At 44.0% G+C, this 27,279-nt stretch overlaps 1 protein-coding gene across 2 annotated transcripts in view; it reads right to left on the reverse strand.

Annotated features, from left to right (window-relative positions):
* LOC135289178 (zinc finger protein 131-like) overlaps positions 1 to 26,001 on the reverse strand; it is a 45,401-nt gene extending 19,400 nt beyond the window's left edge. Inside the window, exons 1-6 of one of the 2 annotated variants that reach the window (XM_064402616.1) lie at positions 25,766 to 26,001; positions 22,120 to 22,258; positions 17,588 to 17,689; positions 15,795 to 15,939; positions 10,856 to 11,213; positions 10,531 to 10,753 (exon numbers count right to left, since the gene is read on the reverse strand). In XM_064402616.1, coding sequence (XP_064258686.1) covers positions 10,531 to 10,753; positions 10,856 to 11,213; positions 15,795 to 15,939; positions 17,588 to 17,689; positions 22,120 to 22,243 — 952 coding nt within the window. In that variant the 5' untranslated portion in view covers positions 22,244 to 22,258; positions 25,766 to 26,001. Of the gene's footprint in view, positions 1 to 10,530; positions 11,214 to 15,794; positions 15,940 to 17,587; positions 17,690 to 22,119; positions 22,259 to 25,765 lie in introns of both variants that reach the window. The other variant, XM_064402615.1, reaches the window with a different exon arrangement.
* Positions 26,002 to 27,279: the final 1,278 nt, after the last annotated feature.

The following is a 27,279-nucleotide window of genomic DNA, read 5'->3' on the forward strand; positions in this document are numbered from 1 at the left end:
CTCCAGTGTGTGTCATCCGGAAAGCTGACAAAAAGAGATGATGACTCCTCCATGACCTCCGACAAATCAATAATGTCATTGAAGATATGGGTTATGTCCAACCTGGTATGCCATCCCCAGCAATGCTTCCACAAGATTGGAAATTAGCTGTTATTGATATAAAAGATTTTTTTTTCCAAACTCCCCTACACCCGGATGATGCACCGCGTTTTGCATTCTCAGTCCCTACTATCAATAGAGAAGTCCCTTGGAAAAGGTACCATTGGAAAGTTCTTCCTCAGGGACTAAAGGCCTCGCCATTGATCTGCCAATGGCATGTCTCTTCGTTACTGTCCCCGGGGCGTGCAGCCGCAGAAAAGGCCATTATCTATCATTATATAGATTATATCCTTGTGTGTGTCCCCAATGATGATTTACTCACCCACGCGCTTGACCTAACGATCAATGCATTGATTGTTGCAGGGTTTGAGCTCCAGGAAAGGAAAATTCAAAAGATGCCACCTTGGAAGCATTTGGGCTTGGAAATTGGAAAAAGGACCATTGTTCCTCAAAAACTAGAAATCAAAACGAGGATCGAAACCCTTGCGGATGTCTACAAGTTACGTCATTCTTTAAATTGGGTAAGGCCCTGGCTAGGTCTGACCAACAAAGACCTTGCCCCCTTTTTCAATTTGTTGAAAGGGGGAGGGGACCTGAGTTCCCCTAGGGCTATTACCCCAGAGGCACAGAAAGCTCTAGAAAAAGTTCAGACAGCAATGTCCACAAGACAGGCCAACCAATGTTGGCCTGATCTGCCATTCAAATTTATCATTTCAGGTAAGTTGCCACACCTCCAAGGAATCATTTTCCAGTGGGAGCAGAAACAAACACCTAAAAGAAACACCTAAAAAGGGCCAGGACCAGAGGGACCCTCTCTTGATCATGAAGTGGGTTTTCCTCAGTCACCAAAGGTCCAAGAGAATGACAAAGCCCCAAGAGCTAGTAGCAGGACTGATCCAGAAAGCTAGAACCCGGATCAGGGAGCTGGCAGGATGTGACTTTGAGTGCATTCACATTCCAATCGGGTTAAAATCAGGCCAAATTACAAAGGCAATGTTGGAACATTTGCTTCAGGAAAACGAGGTGTTGCAGTTTGCTCTGGATTCCTACTCAGGACAAATTTCTATCCATCGGCCCACCCACAAATTTTGAACAAGAAGTTCAATTTATTCTGAAATTGGAAAACATTCAAAGTAGGAGACCTTTAAAAAAGGCTCTGACTGTCTTTACAGACACGTCCAGGAGATCCCACAAGTCCGTTATGACTTGGAAGGATCCTCAAACCCAGCAGTGGGAAACTGACATTGCTGAGGTGGAAGGTTCACCTCAGGTTGCTGAATTGGCTGCAGTTGTTAGGGCCTTCAAAAAATTCTCAGAACCATTCAATCTGATCACAGAGTCTGCCTACGTGGCAGGCGTAGTATCCAGGGTAGATCAAGCAATACTGCAAGAAGTGTCTAACATCGCACTTTTCTAACTGCTCTCCAAACTCGTAAAGCTAGTTTCCCACTGAGAGCAACCATTTTATGTGATGCACGTCAAGTCACACACCGACTTACCAGGTTTTATCGCTGAAGGCAACAGAAGGGCAGATGCTCATGCTGCGATTGCAGAGATGGCCCCTCTCCCAAATGTTTTTGAACAGGCAAAAATCAGCCACCAGCTTTTCCACCAAAATGCACCTGGCCTAGTTCGTCAGTTTCACATCACTCAAGAACAGGCCAGAGCGATTGTGATCACATGCCCCAACTGCCAACAACATGCACTCCCTACGATAAGTGCAGGAGCAAACCCGAGGGGGTTGAACAATTGTGAACCGTGGCAAACAGCTGTAACACACATACAATCATTCGGATGGCAGAAATATGTTCATGTCAATGTAGATACCTTTTCTGGAGCGGTCAATGCCTCTGCCCACACGGGAGAATCATCCTCTGATGCAATAAAGCACCTGCTACAGGCTTTCTCATTCATGGGCATCCCCAAGGAATTAAAAACTGATAACGGTCCCACTTACAAATCCAAGGAATTCGGGAGATTCCTGCAGCAATGGGGAGTAGGGCACAGAAAAGGCATCCCCTATTCCCCTACAGGTCAAGCTGTAGTAGAAAGGATTCACCGTGATATCAAGAGTCCTGGACCAGCAACATCAGGTCCTGAAAGTGGAATCTCCCCACATCCAGTTATCTAGAGCATTGTTTACTATCAATTTTCTGAACTGTTCTTTTGACAGCCTGAGTCCGCCCATCGTACGCCACTTTGGGGGGAGCAGTCAGATGTCAGCGAAAGAAAAGCCTCCAGTCTTAGTAAAAGACCCTGAGACTTGGAAGACAGTGGGACCTTACAAATTGGTTACATGGGGACGTGGATACGCCTGCGTGTCCACCCCCTCTGGTTTAAAGTGGGTTCCTTCAAAATGGGTAAGGCCCTATGTTCCCAAGGTCTCAGGGAAGTCTACAGAAGCGCCCCAGGTAGCTAATCCTGCCTGGAGGAGGAAACGCCACACATGCTCACTGGAAGAAATTCCATGTGCACCTCCTATCTGGAATAGTTTGTAATATATTTTTGTCTTAAGTTTCCTTGTACCAGTTTAGATCCCGCTGTTCGTGTGCAGTCTGGAGACACCATGAGACCGAATCTGCTCCTCGTCTCCTGGATAGTCCCTCAGCCCAAAGCAAATGTATGGACCACCTTGGCCAAAGCCCTCGGACTGGATCACATCTGTCTAAGAATTTGAATGTCTCTGCTGCCTCAACTTGTCATCGAAAGCAGAGAACGTCCATGCCACAATGAAAACCATGGTGAACAACATTGAGACAAACAGACTGGCTGAGTGGACTGTTCAAGGGCTGGGGACTCTCAGGCTGGTTGGGATCTATTCTGAAAACTGTGTTGTTAGTACTGTTTATTCTAGTTATTGTAGTTGTTAGCATTGTTTTCAGGCTAATCAAGCACATGTTTTACAAGTTAATTTCAAGTGCATCTTCCCCTCCTGAAGTCTACCATTTGGAAGCCCCTAGTGCTCCAATGGAAGACCTGGAAGCCTCAGTAGAAAATACTGACCATCCAGAAGAGGAGGAACCAATTTACCAACCATGGTTTGGTGAGCATTCTGCCCCCCAAACCCAGTCCAGTCCTCTTAATTTTAAACAAAACAAGGGGGAGATGTTGCGGTGTGATGTCATGGTGTGCCCCAGTTTCCCCGGTCCCTCCCCTGAAGTTTCCTTCCCCAGGTGGTGTGTCAATCACCTCTCCTTTTCCCACCCTTCACCCCTGCTGGGCACTGTCTATCAACCCAGAAATTCCAGGGGAGCATCGAGTGATTGGCAGGTTCAAAGGATGCTCTCCACCCCCTGGGGGGCCATTGGGCCATCCAGGTGTCCCTCTCACCTGAGACCCCCTCCCCCTGTACATGGTTGGTGGTCCCTGTGTTCCCTCCCCCTCTCCCCTGGGTTAAAAGGGCAAGCACACCATACGTTGGGGGTTCTGGTGGAAGCTGTTACTGCATCGAGAGGCCATGCAGCCCAGAATAAAAACTGGATTAAAAACTGTGGCTTAAACCCTCTATCAGGACCGACTCCTTCTTCACCATCGCCTTAAAAAGTTTCCCCAGCACAGGGAGGCTTGAGGAGTGACCCTCTTTTACCAACAAGCTCCAGCCCAGAAGCACTGGAGCTCAGGACATGCCTGGACTTGTCCCCACGTGCTCATAGCTAACCAGAGCGTCTCTGGGGTGCAAAACACCACAGGTGCCGCTATTTGGTTCAGCAGCAGGAACCAGGCAACACAAGGCAGTCCCGTTCAGTAATATTGCTAAAATCCAATAACAAGTGTGTCTCCTCTTGGCACCGCGATTGCCCATGCTACACTGGATGTTCAAAGGAAACATTCCCTCAACACATCCTGCAACCAGCGTTACATGGAGTAAGTGGGTAGCATTAATTACACAATGAGCCCGAATAGGAAAACCCAATTTCCCAGGAATCCTAGAAGAGATTATGGATTGGCCAGAAGGCAGAGATTTTGGAGCATTGCCTGAGAAGGTGACTCATGTCCAAGAAGCACCACCATATAATGAGTTACCAGAAAACAAAAGAAAAGAAGCTATGCTTTATTTACTGATGGATCCTGCCGAGTGATAGAAAACCATCAGAAATGGAAAGCTGCTGTGTGGAGTCGCACACAACAAGTCATTTAGGCTGCTGAAGGGGAAGGCAAATCAAGGCAATTTGCAGAGGTGAAAGTCATTCAACTAGCCCTAGAGATTGCTGAAAGAGAAAAGTGGCCCATACTTTATACCGACTCCTGGATGGTGGCTAATGCCCTATGGAGATGGCTGCAGCAGTGGAAGAAAAGCAATTGGCAATGCAGGGGTAAACCCATCTGGGCTGCTGCATTATGGTAGGACATTGCTGCATTAATAGAAAACATAACTCTGAAAGTACATCATGTAGATGCCCAGAAGTTGTGCCACTGGGAAGCATCAAAACAATGAACGGGTAAATAAGGCCACCAAAATTGGAATAGCTCAGGTGGACCTAAATTTGGAAAGAAAGGGTGAGCTATTTATAGCCCTATGGGCCTATGAAACATCAGGGCATCTTGGAAGGGATGCAACATAGATGGGCTTGTGATCAAGGGGTAGACCTGATCATGGAGGCTATTTCACAGGTTATCCATCAGTGTGAAACATGCTGCCATCAAGCGAGCTACACGAGTGAAGCCTCCTTGGAGTGGAGTGCGTTAGCTGGGCTTCCAGTATGGTGAAGCCTGGCAAATTGATTACATTGGGCCATTGCCACGAACATGCCAAGGCAAGAGTTATATCTTCACCATGGTTGAGGCCACAACTGGCTGGCTGGAAACGTACCCAGTAAACCATGCCACTGCCCAGAACATGATTTCAGGTCTTAAAAGACACATTTTGTGGTGACATGGAACCCCAGATAGAATTTGGTCAGACAATGGGACTCATTTTCAAAATTTTCTCCATCTTATTCTCTTCCCTGTCCCAGTAGGAAAGGGTGACTGAATGGGCACCTGGCACCTAGCCAGGGTCAACTCGCTACAGTGTTATTTAATATCTCCATTAATGACACACACAAAGGGGTTGAGGGCCCCCTCATCAGGTTTGCAGATGACACCAAGCTCAATGGTGCAGGTGACACACCTGAAGGACAGGGCCATCCAGATGGACCTGGACAAGCTCAAGAAGTGGCCCATGGGAATCTCATGAGGTTTAACAAGACCAAGTGCTGGTGCTGCACCTGGGTCGTGACAATCCCCAGGATCAATCCAGGCTGAGGGATGAACAGATCAAGAGCAGCCCTGGGGAGAAGGACCTGGGGGTACTGGTGGGTGAGAGGCTGGACATGCCCTGGTCATGTGTAGCAGGCACAGGGCCTGCAAGGCCTTGACGATCAGAGGCCTAAGAGCTAGGAAATGCCGAGTCAGCATGACTGGGCCTTAGAAGCCCCTCTCTTCCGCCTTTCGGACCCTGCTTATCTCCCTGTAAATCCATAGGTCACTTTCCCCTGACCCTTACTAATGGACAGTTTTCAAAACCCCTGTAGGGTATAAAAACCCCTAATTCTGCCCGGTTTGGCAGAAGAGCTGTCACTGGACCCTTCGCAGAGACCCGAATAAAAGAATCCTGCGGAACACCACACGGCCTTCTCATCTCTCTCCCCTGCGTCTGCTGCCTTGGCACCTGGCGAGCTAAAGAGCTGGAGATCACAAAAGAGCTGATTATCACTAAGAGCTGCAAATCACTATAGCTTGCCTAGGCTGCCTGAGCTCCCGCTGAGCTATCCTGGCCGGTCGGCATTCCCTGCTGGGCTCCTGCCCTGAGGGTAATGACCCAGCCATAGCCATGTGCACTGGCACCCAGAAATCCCGTGTCCTGGGCTGATCTCACAGTGTGGGCAGCAGGGGAGGAGGGGATTCTGCCCCTCTTCTCTGGTGAGACCCCACCTGCAGTTCTGCCTCCAGCTCTGGGGTCCCCAGCACAGAAAGGACATAGACCTGTTAGAGCGAGTTCAGAAGAGGCACCAAGATGATCAGAGGGATGGAGCATCTTTCTGTCTTGGAGTGAGTTATTACGATAGTATATTTCCTGATCCTCTGCTTTGTGCCAAAAAAATGGTTGCTGTATCTTTAAGGCAAGGGACTGGATGTGTGTGGAGCTGGGGAGAGCCCCTGTTTAGGTGCAGGCTTTTTCAAAAGCCTTGCTGTCCAGGTTTTCTGTGGCTCAGGGGATATCGTGAGAGGTGTAAGCTTGGCCAGGAACCTGGGGGGGGTGGGGGGCTTGGGGCTCTCTCACTCTCACTCTCTTCTGGTGGAGGATTGGCTCTCTTCTGGCTCAGGATTGAGGTGGTGGCCACAAGGAGACACAGTGAGTGCATCTGACTTGAAATATTGTTGTCCTCTGTTATTTTCCCGGCACCACTTCCCTGTTGTTCAGGAGCCCAGAGCAACTGCATGTGGTGCCACCTGGGACCGGGACCATGCCCCACCGGACCCTGGCCTGCAGTGTGGTGGCTACTCCTGTGTGTTAGGCTCCAGGACTTTGTTTCGCTGCAGATTCTACACTGCAAGCCTACTCGTTTTTTCCGTTTCTCCACCATTTGGGGGTCCAGAGCCAATGTGTGGGGTGCTGCCAGGACTGGGGCTGCCCCCACCGGGCCACTTCTCTGCACAGTAGCCCAACATTGCTACCAAGCCCTGCCCACCTCCCCAGAGTGTGCCAGCTGACAATGGGGGTACCAGAACCAACTGCTGCCCATGAGCTTTGCAAAAGGAGCAATCTCCTGTCCTCCTCTTTGCTCGAGCTTCCACCACCACCACCTGAAGAGGTTGCCAAGCTTGTGTCATAGCGCCCCCTGAAGCCACAGGAGGCAGCCTCTCTGCCCTGCTAGGAGCAAACAGTGCCCCCTGCCGGTTGTGGTTGTAACTACACCCAAGGGAAAAATTAAAGGCATGAAAACTTGGTATTGTTTTTGTTGTTTGTTCTGATTTTATTTATAGTTAATTTGCCAGTAAAGACCCGTTATTCCTCTTTCCATAATTTTGCCTGGAAACCCTGTAATTTCAAAGTGATAATTTGGAGGGAGGGGGTCATCTTTTCCATTCTGGGAAGATTCCCACCTTCCTTGGCAGACATCCGTCTTTTAAACTGAGACACTTGGCTATGAAAGGCTGAGAGAATTGGGATTGTTCAGCCTGGAGAAGAGAGGCCCCAGCATGACCTAACTGTGACCTTCCAGGTCCTAAAGGGAGCTGACAAGAAAGATGGAGAGAGACTATTTTCAAGGGCCTGGAGTGAAAGGACATGGGGGAATGGCTTAAAACTGAAAATAACTAGGTTTAGATTATATATTAAGAAAAACTCTTTGTTGTAAGGAGGGTGAGGCCATGGCACAGGTTGTCCAGAGAAGCTGTGGCAGTCCCATCCCTGGAAGTGTTCAAGGCCAAGTTGGACAGGGCTTGGAACAACCTGATCTAGTGGAAGGCACTCATGGCAGGAAGGGCTGGAATGAGATGAGCTTTAAGGTCCCTTCCAATCCAGGCCATTCTATGATTCTATGAATATTACAGAACAAAACTCACACCACAAACCTTCACCTGCTCTGCAATCTCGTCACATTTAAAGAGTTACTTGAAGCGAGGCACTGCCCAGTTAAGGACAGATTTATTATATTTTTACTCAAATTTTTCAACAATTTTCATATTCTGCCTAAAGTATCTGAAACTGGCAATTCAAAGACAACAGTGGCAATATCCAAAGGCCAAAAAGACATTGTGACTTCTTGCACAGTGCAAATCAATGCAGTGACTTCAGCAGCAGCAATGGAAAACAGAGAGCGTATCAGCCTGCCTCTAGCTTCAGAAGTACACTGGCGAGCTGGTAACTGAACTCCTCTGCTAAAGGTGACAACTTGCTTCTCTTTCCCTGGGTGTCATTAAACTATGAGTCTATAAAATCTCACTTAACTAAGACTAAAGAGGGAGGGTTCTTGACCTGATCTAACAATTATTTTTTTTCCATTTATGAGAACAGGCCAGATTTCACTTGCCAATCATAAGTAACTCAGGACAGAAATTCTGATCTAAGATAGTCCAATATTTTGTTGGACCTTTATAATCCTGCAGCCACAGGAAAGGGATTGCCCAAAAGAAATACTTTTTAACCCAAAGACATTGTCCTGGCTTGTAAAATAAGCATGTATTCTATTTTTGCCATCTGTTGGGGGTTAGGCAGTTTTTATCTCTTTCAAGAACAATGACACTGCCAAGAAGATAATCTCCTGCTAATGGGCTATTGAATTACTCACTGTGGCTGGTAAGATTAGTTACATCATCCCATTGGGAGATGCTCCACCCAGAGGGAGGAGCCAAGCATCCCTGCCACCATAAAACAAGCATTTCTGAGACCACAGACAGCCTTCTTTGCTGGATTTCCCAGAGGAATCAGGAACCAAGGCCCAGCTGCTCCTTCGCCACATTTTCAGAAAGGATCTACACCCTTCTGCAAATCGCCGCTCCAGGAGGAGCAGCCACCATCTGGCTGGACTACTATCAACACCCTGACTTCTCAGGGTGTCAGGTTTTTTCTCACTCTGCCAGTGGTTTTTTGCTTGTGCTAAATTACATTGTTATTTAGTTTTTTTTCTTCCTAGTAAAAAACTGTTATTCCCATTCCCATATCTTTGCCTGAGAGCCCTTTTAATTCTGAAATTGTGATAATTCGGAAGGAGGGGGTTTACCTTTTCCATTTCACAGGAAGCTTTTGCCTTCCTTCACAGACTCCTGTCTTTTCAAACCAAGACAGACATTCATAATAACACAGTGACTTCTATTTGCCCAATATGTAAGAAATACCAGGGAATTCACCCATAACCATAAAGCTGCCATATCATTGTTTAGATTGGGTTTAGAGAGATATAGTAAGGTTGTTGGGATTTTTTTGTTTGGGTTTCTTTCTTTTTTTCTCCCCCAGAAACACAAAGGTAGGCATTTATCAAATTAACTTCTTGGGATCATTTATTCATGGTATGTAAATAAAGTCCATTTATTCACTCCTATGGAAAATGTTATTTGCAGTTCAAAGTACACTACCTGTGAAACATATTTTGCATTCATGAAGAATGGCAAAGACCTTGATGAATTTTTCTCAAGAAGTTTGTATAATCTGCATACAAATTACTTCAATTACAGAGTTTTCAGACATGGGCTGATTAATTTGGCTGCTTCAAGCACATCACTGGAACTGGAAGTAATTATATTCCATGTGTGATACTTGCATCAATAAATATTTAGAATGTACTCTGCACCTCCTGTGATATGCTAAGTTGCTTCATCCCCAAGATCCTTCTGTCACAACAGCAACAAATATACTGTTATATTTGGCTTATTCTGTTAATCCAATCCTCCACAAATTTCTCTGAAAAGACTTTTGTTAGGTAGCTTGCATTTGGCTTGGTCATAATGGAGAAACACTCCCGGCTTCATAGGGAAGAAGGATTTGCCAAAGAGTTTTCATAAATGCAACTTTTAAGGGGCTATTTGGAGTAGATTTGATGCAGTGTCATACACAAAGACGTTCCAATTAAAAGGCTTTTGCAACAGCAAGCTGCAAAAGAAATAAGACTGCCACCCTCTATTAAATTCTTACTGATGATTCATGACTGATATATCAAATAAAAATGTCTGAAAGATCAGGACAACATATATTTTACATTCAGAGAGCTATCTATATAATATTCAGTACCTATTCAGATAGTACAGACTTTTCAGTGACATGAAGAAATAGCATCTTAACCTCCCATATTACATAGAAAAAAACACAAGCAATTTTGTACTCAAAAGATACTGTTCAAAGAGGCAGATTTTACAGTAACAAAAGTCTACTATAGTCATTAGAAATGTTTTGCTGAGTTAATGAACAAAAAAAAATGAAATCAGATGAGATGTCAAGAGGAAGGGGGTACTTTATGCCTAATGCATTATTAGGCAATGGCTCATATATTCTGTTAGTAAAAGAAACTCTTTAAAATATATATTCCACTGAGAAGCTCATGGTTTAGATCATATTTCAACAGAAACATTTACTAGTATAATTGTGAAAATAAGAGCATGTCATGGCAGCTCCTCAGTTTAGTACTTTTCAAAAAAAAAAAACATGCTTTAAGAAATTATTTTGAAATAAATATTTTAGGATTTAATAGACTGAAAAGAGAAGCTTCATTAGTGCTTTCTGGTTTTAGGCATCTATTTTTAACCACCTCAATCCCTCAAAGTTTATATCAATGTAAAACAAACAAAAAACATTTAAAACCAAACCAGCATTTTAGCTGCAACTCCAAGCCAAGTATTTCTAGCACTCAGGACTCATGCATTTTCTTCAGCATATTTTCTATTTCTCCAAAACATGCAAAACCTCAAAATGCTAGACCCAAAGCCACAAGAACAGGACCATATCAGTGTTCTTACCTGTGTGCTTTCGGAGGTGCTCTTTAAAATGTCCAAAGTGATCAAACTGCTTATCACAGTATTGGCATATATGTATTTTCTTGCCAGGTCTTTGCTTCTTGCTAGCACCACCTTCATCAAGGTGGTGACAGGTGAGGTGTTGTTTCAAAGCACTCTCTCGTAGGTAGCTTTTATTGCATATATCACACTTGTAACTCTCAGCAGAGTGTGTTTTCGTGTGTTCCTTAAAATGGTAAAACAATTTAAATGAACGGTTACATTTTTCACAGTGGAATAAATTCTTCACATGCGACACCTGAAGTTCCACAAGTTCAATATCTTCTACCTGTTTGCATGAGGGATCAGTTGCACCATCTTCTTCTTGAATTTGGCATTTTGTCTCTCCTTGACGATACTTACTGGTGATATCTGCCAAAAGAGCCAAAGCAGATTCATCTGATGTACCTGTTGTATGTATGTATTTTATAGATTGCTCTGCAGAAGCTACTTCAAGTGTTTCAATGCTGTCATCTTCCACTTCAATCGTCCCTTCAGCAATCTCAACCTCAATTTCAACAGGCTCTGATTCTGCAGATGGCAGTGTTTCTGTGATAACATTAGACGTTTCAGCAATCTTCCTCTTCCTTGCTTTATTTTTACCTTGTCTTTGTTTTGATTCTAAGGGTGACGAATTTTCTTTGTTCCTGCAAAACATTTACATAAACATAGTTAAGATCCATAAGCACTTACATAACAATTCCTGCCTGATGCTGAGCTTCTGCATTAAACACTAGCTAGATGCTTCTCAAAGAAGCTGAATGATGAGTGGCCACATAACTTGCACCCATTTCAGATGTTAATTTGTCCTTAATCTATACTCCTTAGAGCTGTAAAACAGCACAGATAAAGCTGTGGAGCCTTTAACATAAGGTTATTAAAGTGTTTTAAATGGCTCCATTTGAATGATACAAAGCACCTATCAAGAAGAAAGGCCAGTTAGCCTAATGACATAGGTTTATACAAGAAATGCAAAATGCTGTATTTTGGCCTGCCTACTCAGAAATAAGATTCAAGTTCTTCCTACGCTATTCACCTCTCAAGCTCTGGAGTGCATGAAACTGCCTGCAGCACTTAGAGCTTCTTACAAAACACTACAGTTGTGACTTCACACAATGATTATTATAACACCTCGTACATTAGGAAAACACACAGCTAACAGTTGTAGTAAAAAAGAAAAATGCCACTGGGATGTGAAAAGAGTATTTTAATTTAATTTATCTGGGCTTAAGCACAGCTTCCAGCTATGTTCTTCTTTTCCTTGCACCATAAATACAAAACCCCCTTCCTCCAAGATGTCAGAGATAGCATCTCATCTCAAACACGGACAGAGCTGACTGGGTGTTTCAGTTTGGAGACAAATTCTAGGAGAAAAACGCTGTAAAATGAGTTTTTCTCTCTAAAAAGAGAGGGCTTCAATAACTCCCATTTCTTCTGCTAACGAGAGAAATGGATACCAGGGGATGAAAATGAAAAAACCCGGAAAACTCTTTATTAACAAAGCAAGATACCCACAAAACACAGGGGAAAAAAAAAAAATTGAACTTTACACCCCACCCCCACCTTGCCGCGTGTCTGAGAGGCAAAGATGGCGACTGCCCTTTGTCTCTGTCAAGGGAGGAGAAAAGAGTTCACAAAGCAGCTGGGAACCTGCTGGATTTCTGGTGTGGGTCTTCTCCTCTCAGCCGGTGAAGTTGGTGGAGTTTAATGTCCCTTCTTTCGCTGGCTCGGTCTTTCCAGGGTTCAGACCAGCCGGGGCCACCCCACAGGCTCCCCAGGCAGGAGAAAAAAAGACAAACCACAACCGCAAAAAAAAAAAAAAAAAACAAAAAAAAAAAAACTGCCAAAAGGATTTGCCAGTGAAAAGCCTCCAGGCCAGGGGAAGGGAAAAAACAGAGAAAAACCCAGAACCTTCTTGCCTAAGTTGGCGAAAATTAATCCAGCAAACAAGTCAATGAAGTAACAATCCGTGTAGGCGCCAACCACTTCGGAGATAGCTTGAACAGAGCCCGTGCAGGAGCCCAAGGCTGCCTACCCCACCTTCCGGGTCCGTCTTAAAGCTACAGAAGTTGTTTTCTGGGCATAAAGCAGACAGGGAATAAAGCATCATCATAAAATCACCCCAAGACACTGGGGCAATGCTTTCAAGTCACACACTCATGATTATCCACAGCACTTACATGCTGGAGGTTTAACTACTGATTATCAGTTTTGAAAATGAATGGCTATCTTCCCCTCAAATCAGACTGTAATCAGGGTACTTTGTACCTTTACCTTCCTTTGCAGCCTGATAAATCCTTTTATGTAACCTACTCCCTATCACTTCCAGGTTTTCTAGTAATAGGGGTGATAAGGTTTTCTCCAGTATCGGTATGTGTGGATAATGACCTAATGCAGGATACAGCTTATTAAACTGCACTTTACTATATTCAGACACAGGAAGACATAGCAGCTAAACTTAAGTTTCATCTAGGACATATTTCTGATGCATAGAATGTGACAGTTACTTTGCATATTACTACAAGGAGCTCCAGGAACACGTACAAAAATAATAATCTGCTCAGCAAAGAGGAGACTACTGTCCTTGAGTACATTGTGTGGCTCAGGTGTGGAACTGAATGAGGATACACACATACAAAACACTGTACCTCAAGGAATAACAGCTAGTTGTTTTCTTTCAAGTCTAGATTATGTGCTGTGCAACTCTGATGCATTACATAAATGGTTAGTTTTATAATAACCTCTACTTTAGCTAAAGTTTCTGATGCTTGCCCCTTTTAATCAAAGCTCAGCTAGAGGCACTGTATTGCAATTTGTCCCCTTCCTACTGTGAAGGAGAAAACTGAGACTGAGTGGTACTCAAGTTTGTTTTTCTAACCAAAAACACCCAACCAAAAATCTATGAACAATGGAAATAAGTCAAGAATAGACTGGCTTGCACCATGTGTGTTAAGCCAAACATTTATTTCCTTGTAACATAAGAATTACAGCATTTACTAGTGCTGCATTGTCAGAACCCAGGACATCCCTCTGGATGCCCTGGATGGCTCAAAAACCCTGGCAGGGGTTTGGAGACCCTGGCAGGAAGCCAAAGACCCCTGTGGCTTTGAGTTCGACCCATGGAGCAAATTACCAACTTTATATGAAGAATTACAAGTCACAAAAGTTTAAGTAGCATAACAGTAGTTGTCACAGGGTGAAAGGTGGAATTTTGAAGAATTTTACTATGGGGCTCTAGGGGGACAAGATGGAGGGATTTGGGCATTGTCCTGTCCTTCCTTCTTCTTCCTAGCCTCCATCTTCTTGGTGATGGTGGCAATTTGGGATTGGTTTAGAGTATGAAGTCACTGTCTAACATAGGTGATAGGTATTGGAAAATAACTGTAAATATCAAATACGTACTTTGTAGTATAAAAGACAACACCAGCCCCGTGGGTGGGGAGTGTGCCTCAGACTGACCTGCAGGACAGATCTCGGCAGGCCAGACAGAAAATGTTTTAGATAAAAAATAATAAACAACCTTGAGAACGCGAGCTGAAGACTCCTGATCTATTCTTCGATAGCCGGGTTGGGGAAATGTCGCTACAGGACACAAGATAACACGACGCAGACACACTGCTGCTTTCAGGCAGGAAAGGAGAGCGTTTATTTTTTGACTCCTACATTTATAGATCTCTAAAGGTGACAAAGGATTGGAGGGTGAAAGTGCCACTTCTCCAGGGATACTGGACAAACTAACAGTCTATCAAGTTTCTCCTCTTCTATAAAAGAATGCAAAACAATAAGTTGTTTATAGAAAGTGTGGGAGAAAGTTTCATACAAGAATGCAAACATCAGAAGGCTTAGAAAATCTGAAAAAGTCAAGGCGACAGGGAAAAGAGACTTTCAACACACCTCGGGATCATCTCAACCAGAGGAAATCCCAAGACTGCGTAACCAACAAACATTATACATTAGTGGGAATTAATTGCAGACTAGACAGTTTAGCTTGACAGCCTGCTCTGAATCCTGGTTAAACAGCTCTACCAGTGTACAGAGACTCAAAGTGATACAAATCAGAACACAGTTTTTCAATTTCAAGTGTCTTAAATTTCTCAAAGAGACAGCAATGGTCTGCTTTTCCCTAAATGAAAAAAAAAAAAAGTTATTTTGCTGATACCATGTTTAATCTCAATAATGTCAAAAAAGGGGTTGGAGAGTAGAACTAGAAATGCACAGTCCTATCTTTTCTATCAAAAAACCCCAACACAGTTATTCAGCTCTGCTACCAATCAACAGAATAATTTGATTCCAAAAAAACAAAAAAATCACTGATGTTGAAAACCAAATTTCCAGGGTACCATGTCATGGAGGTTTTGTTTGTTTGGCTACTAGAGGAACTCTGTGTCAGAGCCATTCTCCCTAGCTTAGTGTGTCTACGGGGAGATAAAGAAGAAACAACAGTCTTTCCTTAGCCTGAACACAGACTTTTCAGCATTCTAGAAGAGAAAGCAAGGATAACTGCAATGCTGGGAGTTATTTATTGCCACTCCCCCTGCTTCATGACAGAAGAACAGTATAGCATACAGAAGAAATGAGAACATGACAGCACTTTGTGAAAGAGAAGGAAGGGGAAGAAAATGAACATGATGGGAATGGCACCTGCTTTTCTCAGGTTGGAGTTTGGTAATGAATTACAGTTCCTTGTACTGGATAAAAGGTGCTACAGCAACATTTGATTAAGTACTCATCCCATATAAAGCCAATTATAACAACTACATTTGTTCCAGAATTTTGAGAGACTAAATTTGCAACAAGAACCTTTAAAATCACTGCCTATTCTCTTGAAAGCAGAAAGCGGCATGAAATCAAAAGAGTAGTTCAAACTTGTTAATGCAGTCTAATTACCTGAGAGATATCATCACTGTACAGCCAGCTGTCAATCAGGTGTGGGCAGTCAGTATAGAAGCCTGGTATGGTATTAGTTATCACAAAGTCACAGCCCTACAATGTCTGCAACATTTACCAGCCATGTCACTTGTCATTGAGTTCTAGCCCAAAGAACATGACATTCATTTGTTTAGCTTGTATCATTCTGACCCATATCTTATAGTAGAAGAGTATACAATACCACATGAGTTTAGGAGGTTTCAGGATAAAGAAGAGCACTGGAAAATACTGGCAGCTCTCATACAAGGATTCTTAAGACTACATTTCAGTGTTGGGAAGAAAAAGGCTTATGTGTTTACCTGATTTCAAGTGCTTTGATAGCTTCTAACATCTGTAGATACTCAGCTGCTTTCCAAACATCATTTGCTTCTTCCTCACCTTGGATCATTAGTTTTGCTGTATAGGTGAACTCAATTAGGTGACGAAATGCCATGTTACTTACACCTGTTTACAAGCAAGAAAAACAGTCTCTTTTAACAATTCCTCAGTCTTTCACATTTGCCTGCTCACAGTACTCCAATATCCAGTTTCAAGAAGATGCCACCCTTGAAAGGTTCACATTGGAATAAAAAGTCTACTATAGAAACAGGTGAATGTGGAACAACTAGAGTCATTCCATGACAAAGATAAAAAGGATAAGATGGACAAAAAGCTACTTGTATAAAATAAAAAAGTTCAAATTTAAACATAAAAATATGATATATCTCTCTCTCAAGAGATCTCTGAGAAGCAAGTTATTAGAAGCTGCATCGCTCCAGGAAATTTCTTCTTACCTACTAGGAAGGTATTGCTCCACATCTATTCTGTTCTTGCATCCCAGCAAAGGTATTTTTTATTTTTAATTTTTCTTCAGGGGAAGTTTTTTCCAGTGGCAATAGCTACCTGTACTGGTTTTGGTTGGGACAGATTTAAATTTCTTCAGAGTAGCTAGCATGGGGCTATGTTTTGGATCTGTGCTCAATCATAGAATGGTTTGAGTTGGAAGGGACCTTAAAGATCATCTCATTTCAACCCTCTGCCATGGGCAGAGACACCTTCCACTAGACCAGGTTGTTCCAAACTCCATCCAACCTGGGCTTGAACACTTCCAGGGATGAAAAATCCACAACTTCTCTGGGCAACCTGTGCAGGGTCTCGTTACCCTCACAGTAAAGAATTTTTTCCTAATATCTAATCTAAACCTACTGTCTGTCAGTGTGAAGCCATTCCTCCTTTTCTTGTCACTCCAGACCTTTGTAAATAGTCTCTGTCCATCTTTCCCGTAGACTCCCTTCAGGTACTGGAAGGCCCCAATTAGGTTACCCTGAAGCTTTTCTTCTCCAGGCTGAACAATCCCAATTCTCCTAGCCTTTCCTCATAGCAGAGGTGCTCCAGCCCTCTGATCATCCTGGTGGCCTCCTCTGGACTTGCTCCAAGAGGTCAATGTCCTTCTTGTGCTGAAACAGCGTTGATAACACATTGCTGTTTCAGTTACTGCTGAGCAGTGCTTACACAGATCCAAGGCCTTTTCTGCTTCTCACACTGGCCTGACAGCAAGCGGACTGGGGGTGTGTGGGCAGTTGGTAGGAGACACAGCCAGGACAGGTGACTCCAACTGATCAAAGGAATATTCTAGACCATATGACATCATGCTCAGTATATAAAGTGTGTGTGGGAGGCAGGTGAAGGGGCCACTGCTAGGGGATTGGCTGGGCATTGGTCAGTTGGTGGCAAACAACTGTTTTAATTTGAATCACTTGTCTTCCTTGGTTTTTTTCCCTCTTTTTTTTTTCTTTTTTACTTATAATTTTCACAAAGTTACTATTTCTTGTTAATTATTAAACTGGTTTTATCTCAATCCACGAGTTCCTTTCTCACTTTTACACTTCTGATTTTCCCCCCCATCCCACTGGTGGAAAATGAGCCAGCCTGGCTCTGTGGTACTTAGCTGCCAGTCAGGGTTAAACCACATTACCTCACAACTCAAGAGCTGATATCTAGAAAACTAATCAATATGATCAAGCATGCATTTAAACCCATACCAGTGATACTACATTCATTTTGAGCATGAGCACACAACTCTGAAGGTTTTAATTTGTATGAATCAGACTACCTTCAATCTCCACCAAGGGCTCCTGAGTGAAATCTTGGAAGAATTTGTAGAAGAACTGGCTACAGGCAGCAAGAACAGCCTTATGAGCTTTGAAATGGTGACCTACAAAGACAGAGAAAAAATTTGGTTTAGGATAACACCTTCTTCACTCATGGTGCAGAATAAGTGCAGATGCAGAGAAAAGAACAGCTGCAGAATCACCCAGTCTACAAATCTATTCCAGCAGCTCATAGTTACTTATCATGTCTCCTTGTAGCATGGGATACCACAGCAGCTAGCCTGTCCCATCTTATGCAGATCCTTGCTGACATCAGTGACCTTGTTGAAGCTCTTCAATTCAGTCAGCTGAAGGACTCACTCAAGAGTGTTTCTCTTTTCAAATATTTAAGTTGTGGGAAATTCCTGTTCAAACTTTTCTCTGTGTGTCTTGGGCTCAGCTCTCAGATTTTATCCAAGCTTGTCGTGGTTTGATGCTGGCCAAACGCCAAGCACCCATGAAAGCTGTTTGCTCATCTTTTCTTGCTCTCAGTTGGGCAGAGGAGAGGGAAAAAAAAAATAAGAAAGGGCTCATGAGTTGAGATGATGCATCGGTTTTGCACGGCCTGGTTTTTGGTAGCAGGGGGGCCACAGAGGTGGCTCCTGTGGGAAGCTGCTGGAAAATCTCACCATGTCCAGCAGAGCCAATCCCTGATAGCTCTGAAGATGGACATGATGCTGGCCAAAACTGGGCCAATGTGAGAGGTTGGTAATGCCTCTGTGATGACATATTTAAGAAGAAAATCAAAGCAAAGTCACACAGTTTTTCTTCTAGTCAGAGAAGAGGCGGTGAGAACATGTGAGGGAAAACAACATGGTGACACCAAGGTCAGTGGAGAAGGAGAGGGAAGAGGTGCTCCAGGCGCTGGAGCTCAGATTCCTCTGCAGGCCGTGGTGAAGACTATGGTGAAGCAGGCTGTTCCCCTGCAGCACATGGGTCCATGGGGGATGCAGAGATCCACCTGCAGCCCATGGAGGAGGTGCTCACACCAGAGTGGGTGGATGCCTGGAGGAGGCTGTGATCCAGTGGAAGACTTGGTGGAGAGAGAGGGCCCTTGCTTCCAGGCTGAAGCAGCCTGTCCTTGGAGGACTGCACCCTGCAAAGAGTGACCCACGTTGCAGCAGTTTTGGGAGGATTGCTTCCCTGTGGGGGGAATTCACATTGCAGCAGGTGCAGTAAGACTGCTGCCTGTGAGATCGGACCCATGCTGGAGAAGTTAATGGAGAACTGTCTCCCGTGGGAGGGACCCTATGGTCTCACAGGGGAAGGACTCCTCTCCCAGAGCAGCAGGAGAAAGTCTCTGTGATGAACTGACCCAAAAACCCCCATGCCCTGTCTCCCTGCACTGTCGGTAGGAAGGGGCTGGGGGGGAAAAGGTTTTTAAGGGCTTATCTTACTTCTCATTATCCTCCCCTGATTCTGTTAGTAATAAATTCACTTTGTACCTCTAAGCTGAGTCTGTTTTGCCCTTGAAGTGTTTTTCTCCTAGTCCTTAACTCATGAGCCCTTCATTAATTTTTTTTCTCTCCTCTGCTCAGCTGTGGCAGGGGAGGGCGAGTGAGTGACTCTCATGGGTGCCTGGTGTTGGGCCAGTGTCAATCCACAACAGATGAGGATTGGGAGAAAACATTCCAAGGGCAAAACAGATTCAAATTTAAAGGTATAAGGTAAATTTATTATTAACAGAGTCAGAGGAGGATAATGAGAAGTAAAATAAGACTTTGAAATACCTTTTTTCCCTCCCAACCCCTCCCTCTTTCCCACCAACATTGCAGGGAGACAGAGCGTGGGGATTTTGGTCAGTTCGTCACCCAAGACCTTTTTTCACTCAGGGAGAGGAGTCTTTCCTCTGCTATGCCGTGGCATCCCTCCTATGGGAGACAGTTCTTCGTGAACTTCTCCAGCATGGCTCCAATCTCACGAGCAGCAGTCCTGCCAAAATTGCTGCAATGTGAGTCCCTGTCACAGGCAAACGGTCTTTCTGAAACTGCTGCAGCATGGGTCACTCATCCACAGGGTTCAGTCTTCTAAGGATAGGCTGCTCTAGTTTGGAAGCAAGACCCTTCTCTATCTGTGGAAGCATGGGCCCACTCTCTCTATTCAGGTCTCCCACTAGATCACAGCTTTCTCCAGCATCCATCTGCTCCAGCATGAGTACTTCTTTCATGGGCTGTGAGTGGATCTCTGCATCCCCCGTGGACTTCATGGGCTGCAGAGGGACAGCTTACTTTACCAGTCCTCATCACAGCCTGCAGAGGAATCTCAACTCCAGTGCTTGGAGCACCTCCTCCCCCTCTTTTTTTCCATTGACCTTGGTACCACCATATTGTTTTCCCTCACATGTCCTCACTTCCTCCTCTTCTCTGACTAGAAGAAAAACTGTTGTCCATAAGTACTATTGCCAACAAGTTCCACCAATTCAAAGATTCCTGCAGGATCCCGCAGTGCCAAAAGGTCAATCTTGTTTAGGTTCTGCACTGGGGAGTTGCTTGCCATGTTTGCGGCCAGGCGGCTCCGCTGCCACCATGTGGGCAGTGGCGACTGCCACGGCATTGGCGCTATTTAACACCTCTCTTCATGTGGGGCACTGGGAAGGAGAAGCCACTGCCACCACCCCTGCCCTTCTGCCCACGGCACAACTAGCTATGGGATGGCTAGCTAGGGGCGGCCAGGCAGGCAAGTCTCATCACGGGCTGCATCAAGATGGCAGCGGCCACGGCACCACGCCACCCCTGGAAAAACTGCACACGCACTGTTTTGATTTTCTTTGCAAATATGTCATCACAGAGGCATTACCAACCTCTCTAATTGGGCCAGCAGCATGTCCATCTTTAGAGCCATCAGAGATTGGCTCTGTCGGACATGGTGGAAGCTTCTAGCAGCTTCTCACAGAAGCTACTTCTGTGGCCCTCCTCCGCTACCAAAATCTAGGCTGTGTGAAATCAACACAAAGCTCTCCTTGGATTTTGCTGCTCTTACATATGGATGTATTTAATAATAATTTCTGCCATCATAAAGATCCCTGCAGAACAAAATTGGTTTAGCTCTATTCTTCCTGTTTTCCAGACTGTGTATTCCCATCACGGTGTTGCCTTCTCCCTGGTCCAGGCATGAACATCCAGAAGGCTCCATGGGACAGAGGAAAGAGAACCAACATGTATTAGAACTACACAGCTGCACAAGAAAACAGTTTTGAGCTCAATACATAGATTTGGTACTACTACAGCAGGAACAAACATTCAGGATAAGTTTTGTGCAAGCATTGTCAGTGAAACTACAGTGATTCCAAAAAATTATTTTTTTCTTCATTTGCTTACTTTTTTCTAATCCAGGCTCTGTAGGTCCCTTTTCTTTCAAGTGAATTCTTGCTATCCTTTTAAGGATCAGGTGGTACTCCTTTAGCTAGGTCTGTCCTAGTGGACACCGCCTATCTTCACTGAAGTGCTCATCCATTTTAAGACATGTTTGGGATAAGAAGCAATCTTAGGTGACCTATCAGACACCACCTTTTCTAATGAGATAATAAGCATTTGCATCTCCATTTTCCTTTTAAACTAATACTTATGTCTTTAGAACACATAGAAAAAGATAAGTGAGTTGTTCTACCCTATTTTAACTATAGATTAAAATAGTAGGCAGATACCCAAGAAGCAAGAAGGCGACCTTATTTCGAGCTGGTTTTTCTTTTTAAATAATCAACCAATATTTGTACAAGTTCAGCCCCTTGTTCGGAAGGGGCTCCCTACTCTCCCCCTCTACTCTGTTCTCATGAAACCCCACCTGGAGCACTGCATCCAGGTCTGGAGTCCTCAGCACAAGAATAATGTCGACTTGTTATAGTGGGTCCACAGGAGACCACAAAGATGCTCACAGGGCTGAAACACCTCTCCTATGAAGACAGGCAGAGAGAGTTGGAGCTATTCAGCCTGGAGAAGAAAATGCTTTGAGGAGACCTTAGAGCACCTTCCAATGCCTAAAGGGGGCTTTAAAAAAGAGTGACTTTTTACATGGGCAGATAGTGATAGGACAAGTGGGAATGGTTTTAAACTAAAAGAGGGGAGATTTAGATTAGATGTCAGGAAGAAATTCTTCCTTGCAAGGGTGGTGAGGCCCTGGCACAGGTTGACCAGAGAAGCTGTGGCTGCCCCATCCCTGAAGTGTTCAAGGCTAGGTTGGATGGGGCTGGAAGCAACCTGGTCTAATGGAAGGTGTCCCTGCCCATGGCAGGGGGTTAGAACCAGATGAGCTTTAAGGTCCCTTTCAGCCCAGGCCATTCTGGGATTCTCTTAAAAGCAGAAACAAAATTATTAATCTCTGCTGGAGACTCTGTTCAGCCCAAGATTAATAACTGAAACTGCAAGCAACTCACACACCAATACAGAGCCAAGAATGTTAGCAACCCAGTTTGACAGTTGACCCATGACAAACCAAACAGCTTCCCAGCACAGCTTTCAGAATTCTGTGGGTACCAACTGGTTCTCAAGTGTATACATACCATCAACAATCAGTGTGATATCTGTAAACTGGTCCTGCTCACGTTGTTCATTGAGTCTATCCAAAATAACTTTATAGTGTTCGGGGAATTCCTGGATACATTCCAAAATTTCTTTGGCTTCCATGGCAAAAGAATTAGTCTGCAAAAGATGTGGTAGGACAGTAAGAATACTGTGCCACTTAGAAAGTACTATGCACAGTCAGCTTATTATACAGACATGAACTAACTAGCACTTTTTAGAGACTACAAAACCAATGGAAACATCAAACTGTCTTGGTAACAGGTTTACCTGATTTTAGCTGTCAGGTAGGAAACATGAAGGTTAATGAAGTATGGCTTTATTTATACACAGTTTATAAACAGTTTTTTTCACTTTCCTCCAAGAAATTCCTTTTGGTGGAGGGAGGGAGTGCCAAGACCTGCCTTCTTCAGAGGAGACAATTTCAGAATGTTTCCTCCTAACTGGTCTCAAACTGCGACAGCATGAAGAAACAGTCAAAGTTCGTAAATGCATTTCTTTATTCTACAAATTCAGCAAGGACCCACCTCCCTCAAAGCAAATACTGCAGGGGTGTAACATCTCCACAGCTAACTATTCTCCACCTTGGCAACATAATGTCATAATATTTATAGTTACTTCTTGCAATTTTATCAATCCTCTTTGTGAAAGAATGGTTCTAAAATTTTTCGTACTTAAGTCACATTTTGTATCTAGTAAACACAAGATGTTTACTTCCTTTAAATAAGGATGTAATAAAACAGCACTTTTCAGCTTCTGGGTACACAGGAGTTGCCAGGGATTTAATGTGCTGTCACACCCAGGAGCAAAGAGCTTCTTATTCACCCAGGCTTCTTACACTTCTCCCCCTACAAGGTGAAATATTCTTTGCTAACTTTTAAAAGAGACATATAGGCTTGTAATCTCATGGCTATTCCTCCCTTACTTATACAACAAACATAGCTGGAGGTGGGAGTTGCAGAGATCCTCAAACTTCAAAAAGTTTAGCAGAAGTCTGTGCCTGTGGATGAGACACAGAGGGTGTGCTGCTGATGCAAAAGAATCTCTGGAGAGAGTTCAAATGCTTCAATGAAAGCATTTTACAAATTAACTCTGGGAAAAATTACTTCAGATCTGTGCAGCAGCACTCATCTTCAACTTCCACCTTCACATGGCTCACACTGAGAATGCCACAGAAAAAGCAAAGACATTTCAAAGTCACATTAATGCAGAAACTTTGTTTCTTGTCATAGTCTAACTCACTTTGAAGAACATATGGTTTCTGAAAGAAGATGGTCATTAGGCTTGAATGACTTTTATAGTGAAGGATGTCTCAAATTCCTTTATTTTTTTACTTAGTATGGACAAAAGGAAGAAAGTTAGGACAGCTGCTAATATCAAACCAAACATCAAATATAGAGATGGAAAATTAAGGTGAGGCTAAGAAGCAATTTTCTTTAGACTGCTAGAAGAAACTAGATAGCAAGTGTTCCCTAACTTGTGCAGATTTTTTTGTATGTGACTGGAATTGAAAAGTCCAGAGCTGATGCCACCATGCTTGCTAACACCCCTGAGCAAATGTGTAAATTCTACCTTGCTTCCAACAAACACATACTGAAGAAGAATTACCTGGTTACGATAAAAGCAAAGTTATTGTCAGACTTTAGGTAAAATAAATTGTGGAATTCCTATTTTTACCACAAAACACACTTTCTTGCATCTCAGAAAAACTGTCCCACGGAGAAATCATTTTGCCAAGAGATGGAAAAGAGCAGAAGCAACTACTTATGGAAGTCTAGTTCTATCTGCTATCACTGCTTTGCCAAGCAGATGCTGAAATACATATCAGGATCTTGTGAGGGCAAGAGAGAAAGTGAGGTTGAAGGAAAATAATGCTGCTGCCTTCACCTCATCTGTAATGATGGGTCTAAGACAGATGATCAGCATCTTTCTTCCATCTATCATTCCATAAAGTTTCATGTAGAAAGTTGTCAGCCATTTACTTCACTGTTTAATTTTTTCTTGCCCACTTTTGACATATTGTACATTGATAGATGACTTGCAGTTAAAAGTGTAATTCCCTAAAAGTTAAACCAAACAAAATTTCAAGCTCAAATCTCATTATTTCCACCTATCCAGAATTTACTTCCAAATTGTGTTTATAGGAAGATCCTACACCCCCAAAATAACAGAGCAAGCCCCCAATCCAAGAAATTTAAAAAAGTTTCAGTCTCTCAGAACACTAAAAATCACAAATAAAAAAAAAACAACTTATGATAGATAATTAAAATTAAAAAAAGTTAATTTATTGCCCATCTAAATACAGTTGCAGCATTCATTGAATCTTTTCATTTCAAACTCAGTGGTATTGCAGAAGAAAGCCCAACAGAATAGCATATGTTCAATGAGAGCATGACTACTTTGGAGCAAGAAGTGAAATGATGCAGTCCTCAGAAAAAAACCAAGATACCAAGGAAGACAGACAGAAGTGATCCAAGTTGACACTTAGATGCAGACTCATTTGAGTGATGAAAACTGGATTAATTCAGTTATTTACGTGGATTTTTCAGTGGAACCAGTTGACTACTGATTTAACCTTATTAACTTCTGACACTAGATTGCATCTCACAATATGCACACAATTAGCAATTTTTTTCTTATAAATCTACCTCAATAAAGCCATCTTATTACTTCCACACTCATGGACTTCAACAGGAACTCCTCTTATTTCAGGCACAAGATATTTGTTTTCTTTGTCTATATGTATTGTATGCAAATGCAGGCAGGCAAAGCAGACAACACAGAACAGCAGACTGAGCACTGGCCAAACCCCTGCCATCTCATTGTAACCACATCAGGAAAAGAGAATGAGGGGTGTTTGGTGGGTAACAGCAGTAGTTGCTTGAAAATAACACAGACATGACAATTTCTTGTGCACTTTTCTATTTATTTTTCTTCAAAGATAGCAACCACAGAGCAAGGACACAAGCCAGCCACTCAGTTCCCTCTCAATCAAATACAAGGCCTCGCTATTGCGAAAGCAGAGGTGGCCAAGGCACCCATGCCCTGACAAGCAGGGTAGGGCATACATTGGGGTGTCGCACTTCCAAGGGGCAAAAGAAGCCTCACGTTGTCCATAGCAGCCGAGGGGCAGAACTGCGACCCGCCGCCAAAACCCCTTGTTCCCGCCGGCTCGAGTCAGCGCGAAGCTCTCGAAAGCGAGGCCGAGGCCCAGCCCTGTCAAAGCCCCTCACAGCCCCGCGGACCGCCGCAGCCCCACTAGCGGGCGCTGACAATAGTCTGCGCGAACCCCGCCAATCGTAAAGCGGCAGCAGAGCCCGCCTCAGGCGGAGACGCAAATGTGCGTCCGCCTAGTCTCAGAAGCGGCAGAAGGCCTAATCAGCGCTAAGTGCCTGCCGGGCACGGGCACAGGCATTCCGAGAGAGGTGTGCGCAACCACCGGCAGACACAAGTATCCTACAAGGGCTCCCCTGAGGAAGGGACCCAACCATTGCCGGCCTGAACCATGCGTTTAGCACACCGCCACCTCATTAGTCGTTATTACGTCATCAAAGGGCGCATTAAATCGATTCCTTTTCAATTCCCAGCTGGGTCACACTCTGGAGGCAGTTCTGCTGGGTAACTCACCGTAAGGAGCCCCTCACCCTGCCGCGCTCGCTTTGCCGTTACCGCTTCCTGTTCCCCTGCACGTTGAAAAGCAGGGCAGGCGCCGGCCAATCGCTACTCGCATTCCCGGCCTGCACAGCTTGCGGAAGTGACGGTAGGGTCACCTTTCACACGACATGGTGCGCAGGTAGTGAGGGACGTGGTTCGACTGGTCGGAGCATCCTGAGAATTGTAGTATGGGATATGTGCGTGTGTCAGCACCGTATGGCTGTGCGTGGGTAGCGGCTGTTGGGGGTGGGTGACGTTGCCATGAGGCGCCGCAGCTGGCTGGGTTGATCCTGGGAACGGCGGGAGGAGGGGGCAGGGGGGCTACTTCCCCTAGGATTGGCCCGCTTCTGTGTCGCTAGCTCTCTCCGCAGGGGAGCAGGTAGTGCTGATATAAAATTTCAATAGCCAAAACGAATTTTATTTTTATATCTTTTATTTTAAAGAAAGCAAGCAAGCAGTGCTGGGTGGCCGGGGGGTCACCGCTCCACTCACGGCACACACCACTTACAAGTTCGGCAAAGTATATATACTGTTTTTAAGCCTACAAAGCATTTTCCAGTGTGCTTGTGTTAGTCTTGTTATAAATGAGAAGCTTGACTAGGCCAATACTCAAGCAGCAATCAATTTATTAATTAATATGGTAAAGTATGAGCAATACAGGCTGGGTACAGTGGGGGAAATTTTCCCTCCAACTGCACGCCGATAGTTGGGGCTTACAGATATTTATAGGGGTTCTCATAAGCTTTCTCAGCAGTTTCTATTCCCAAATTTTTACGTCACAATTCTATACACTATTGTGATTTAGTTTTTCTCAGGATGTATCTCAGAAAGGAGTATCCCCAGATGGTGGGGGTCTGGCTTCCGAAAGAAGAAAGAAGTCTCCCAGCTGGTGAGGTCCAGATTCTAGATGCGGGTTCACCTTTTAATTGCAAGGACTATAAATCTCATACCAGTGATGTCCAGCTTCCCTTGGTCGAAACTATCAATCCTGGAGTTGATGTTCATCTTCCTTTCTCAAGCTGTTTTTAAATATTTTGTTAAGGCATCGAGATAAGCATGTTTCTTTTTTATATATTCTAAAGCTATAGTTTCAAAGATCCTTACTACAAGCAATATTCTAAAATTATACTTCAAAAGGTTATTGCAAAACTCTTTTTAGCTAGAAGCAGAAAGTTCCTGTCAAACAAACAGCAACATCATTAAAGCTTTAATTCGAATGCTCCTAAATCAACTTAAGACTTATAAAGGTTAATTGCAAACAAAGGATAGGTTCAAAGGCCTTCTTCCATGCTTTACTTCCTCAGTTATTTATTAGAATTGTCTTTGTAACTGTCCCACGGTCAGTTTCCACCCATATCACAATCACAGATACACAGGTTGCCTGTATGTACCTGACACGAAACACAGCTTTGTATTTCACAGTCTGAATCAGCAGATATCAATAAGCTGGGATCAGCAATTTCAAAATCTTTCCAGGTGGTCATTGG

This window comes from Passer domesticus, chromosome W, assembly GCF_036417665.1.
Source record: "Passer domesticus isolate bPasDom1 chromosome W, bPasDom1.hap1, whole genome shotgun sequence".
Classification (NCBI taxonomy): domain Eukaryota; kingdom Metazoa; phylum Chordata; class Aves; order Passeriformes; family Passeridae; genus Passer; species Passer domesticus.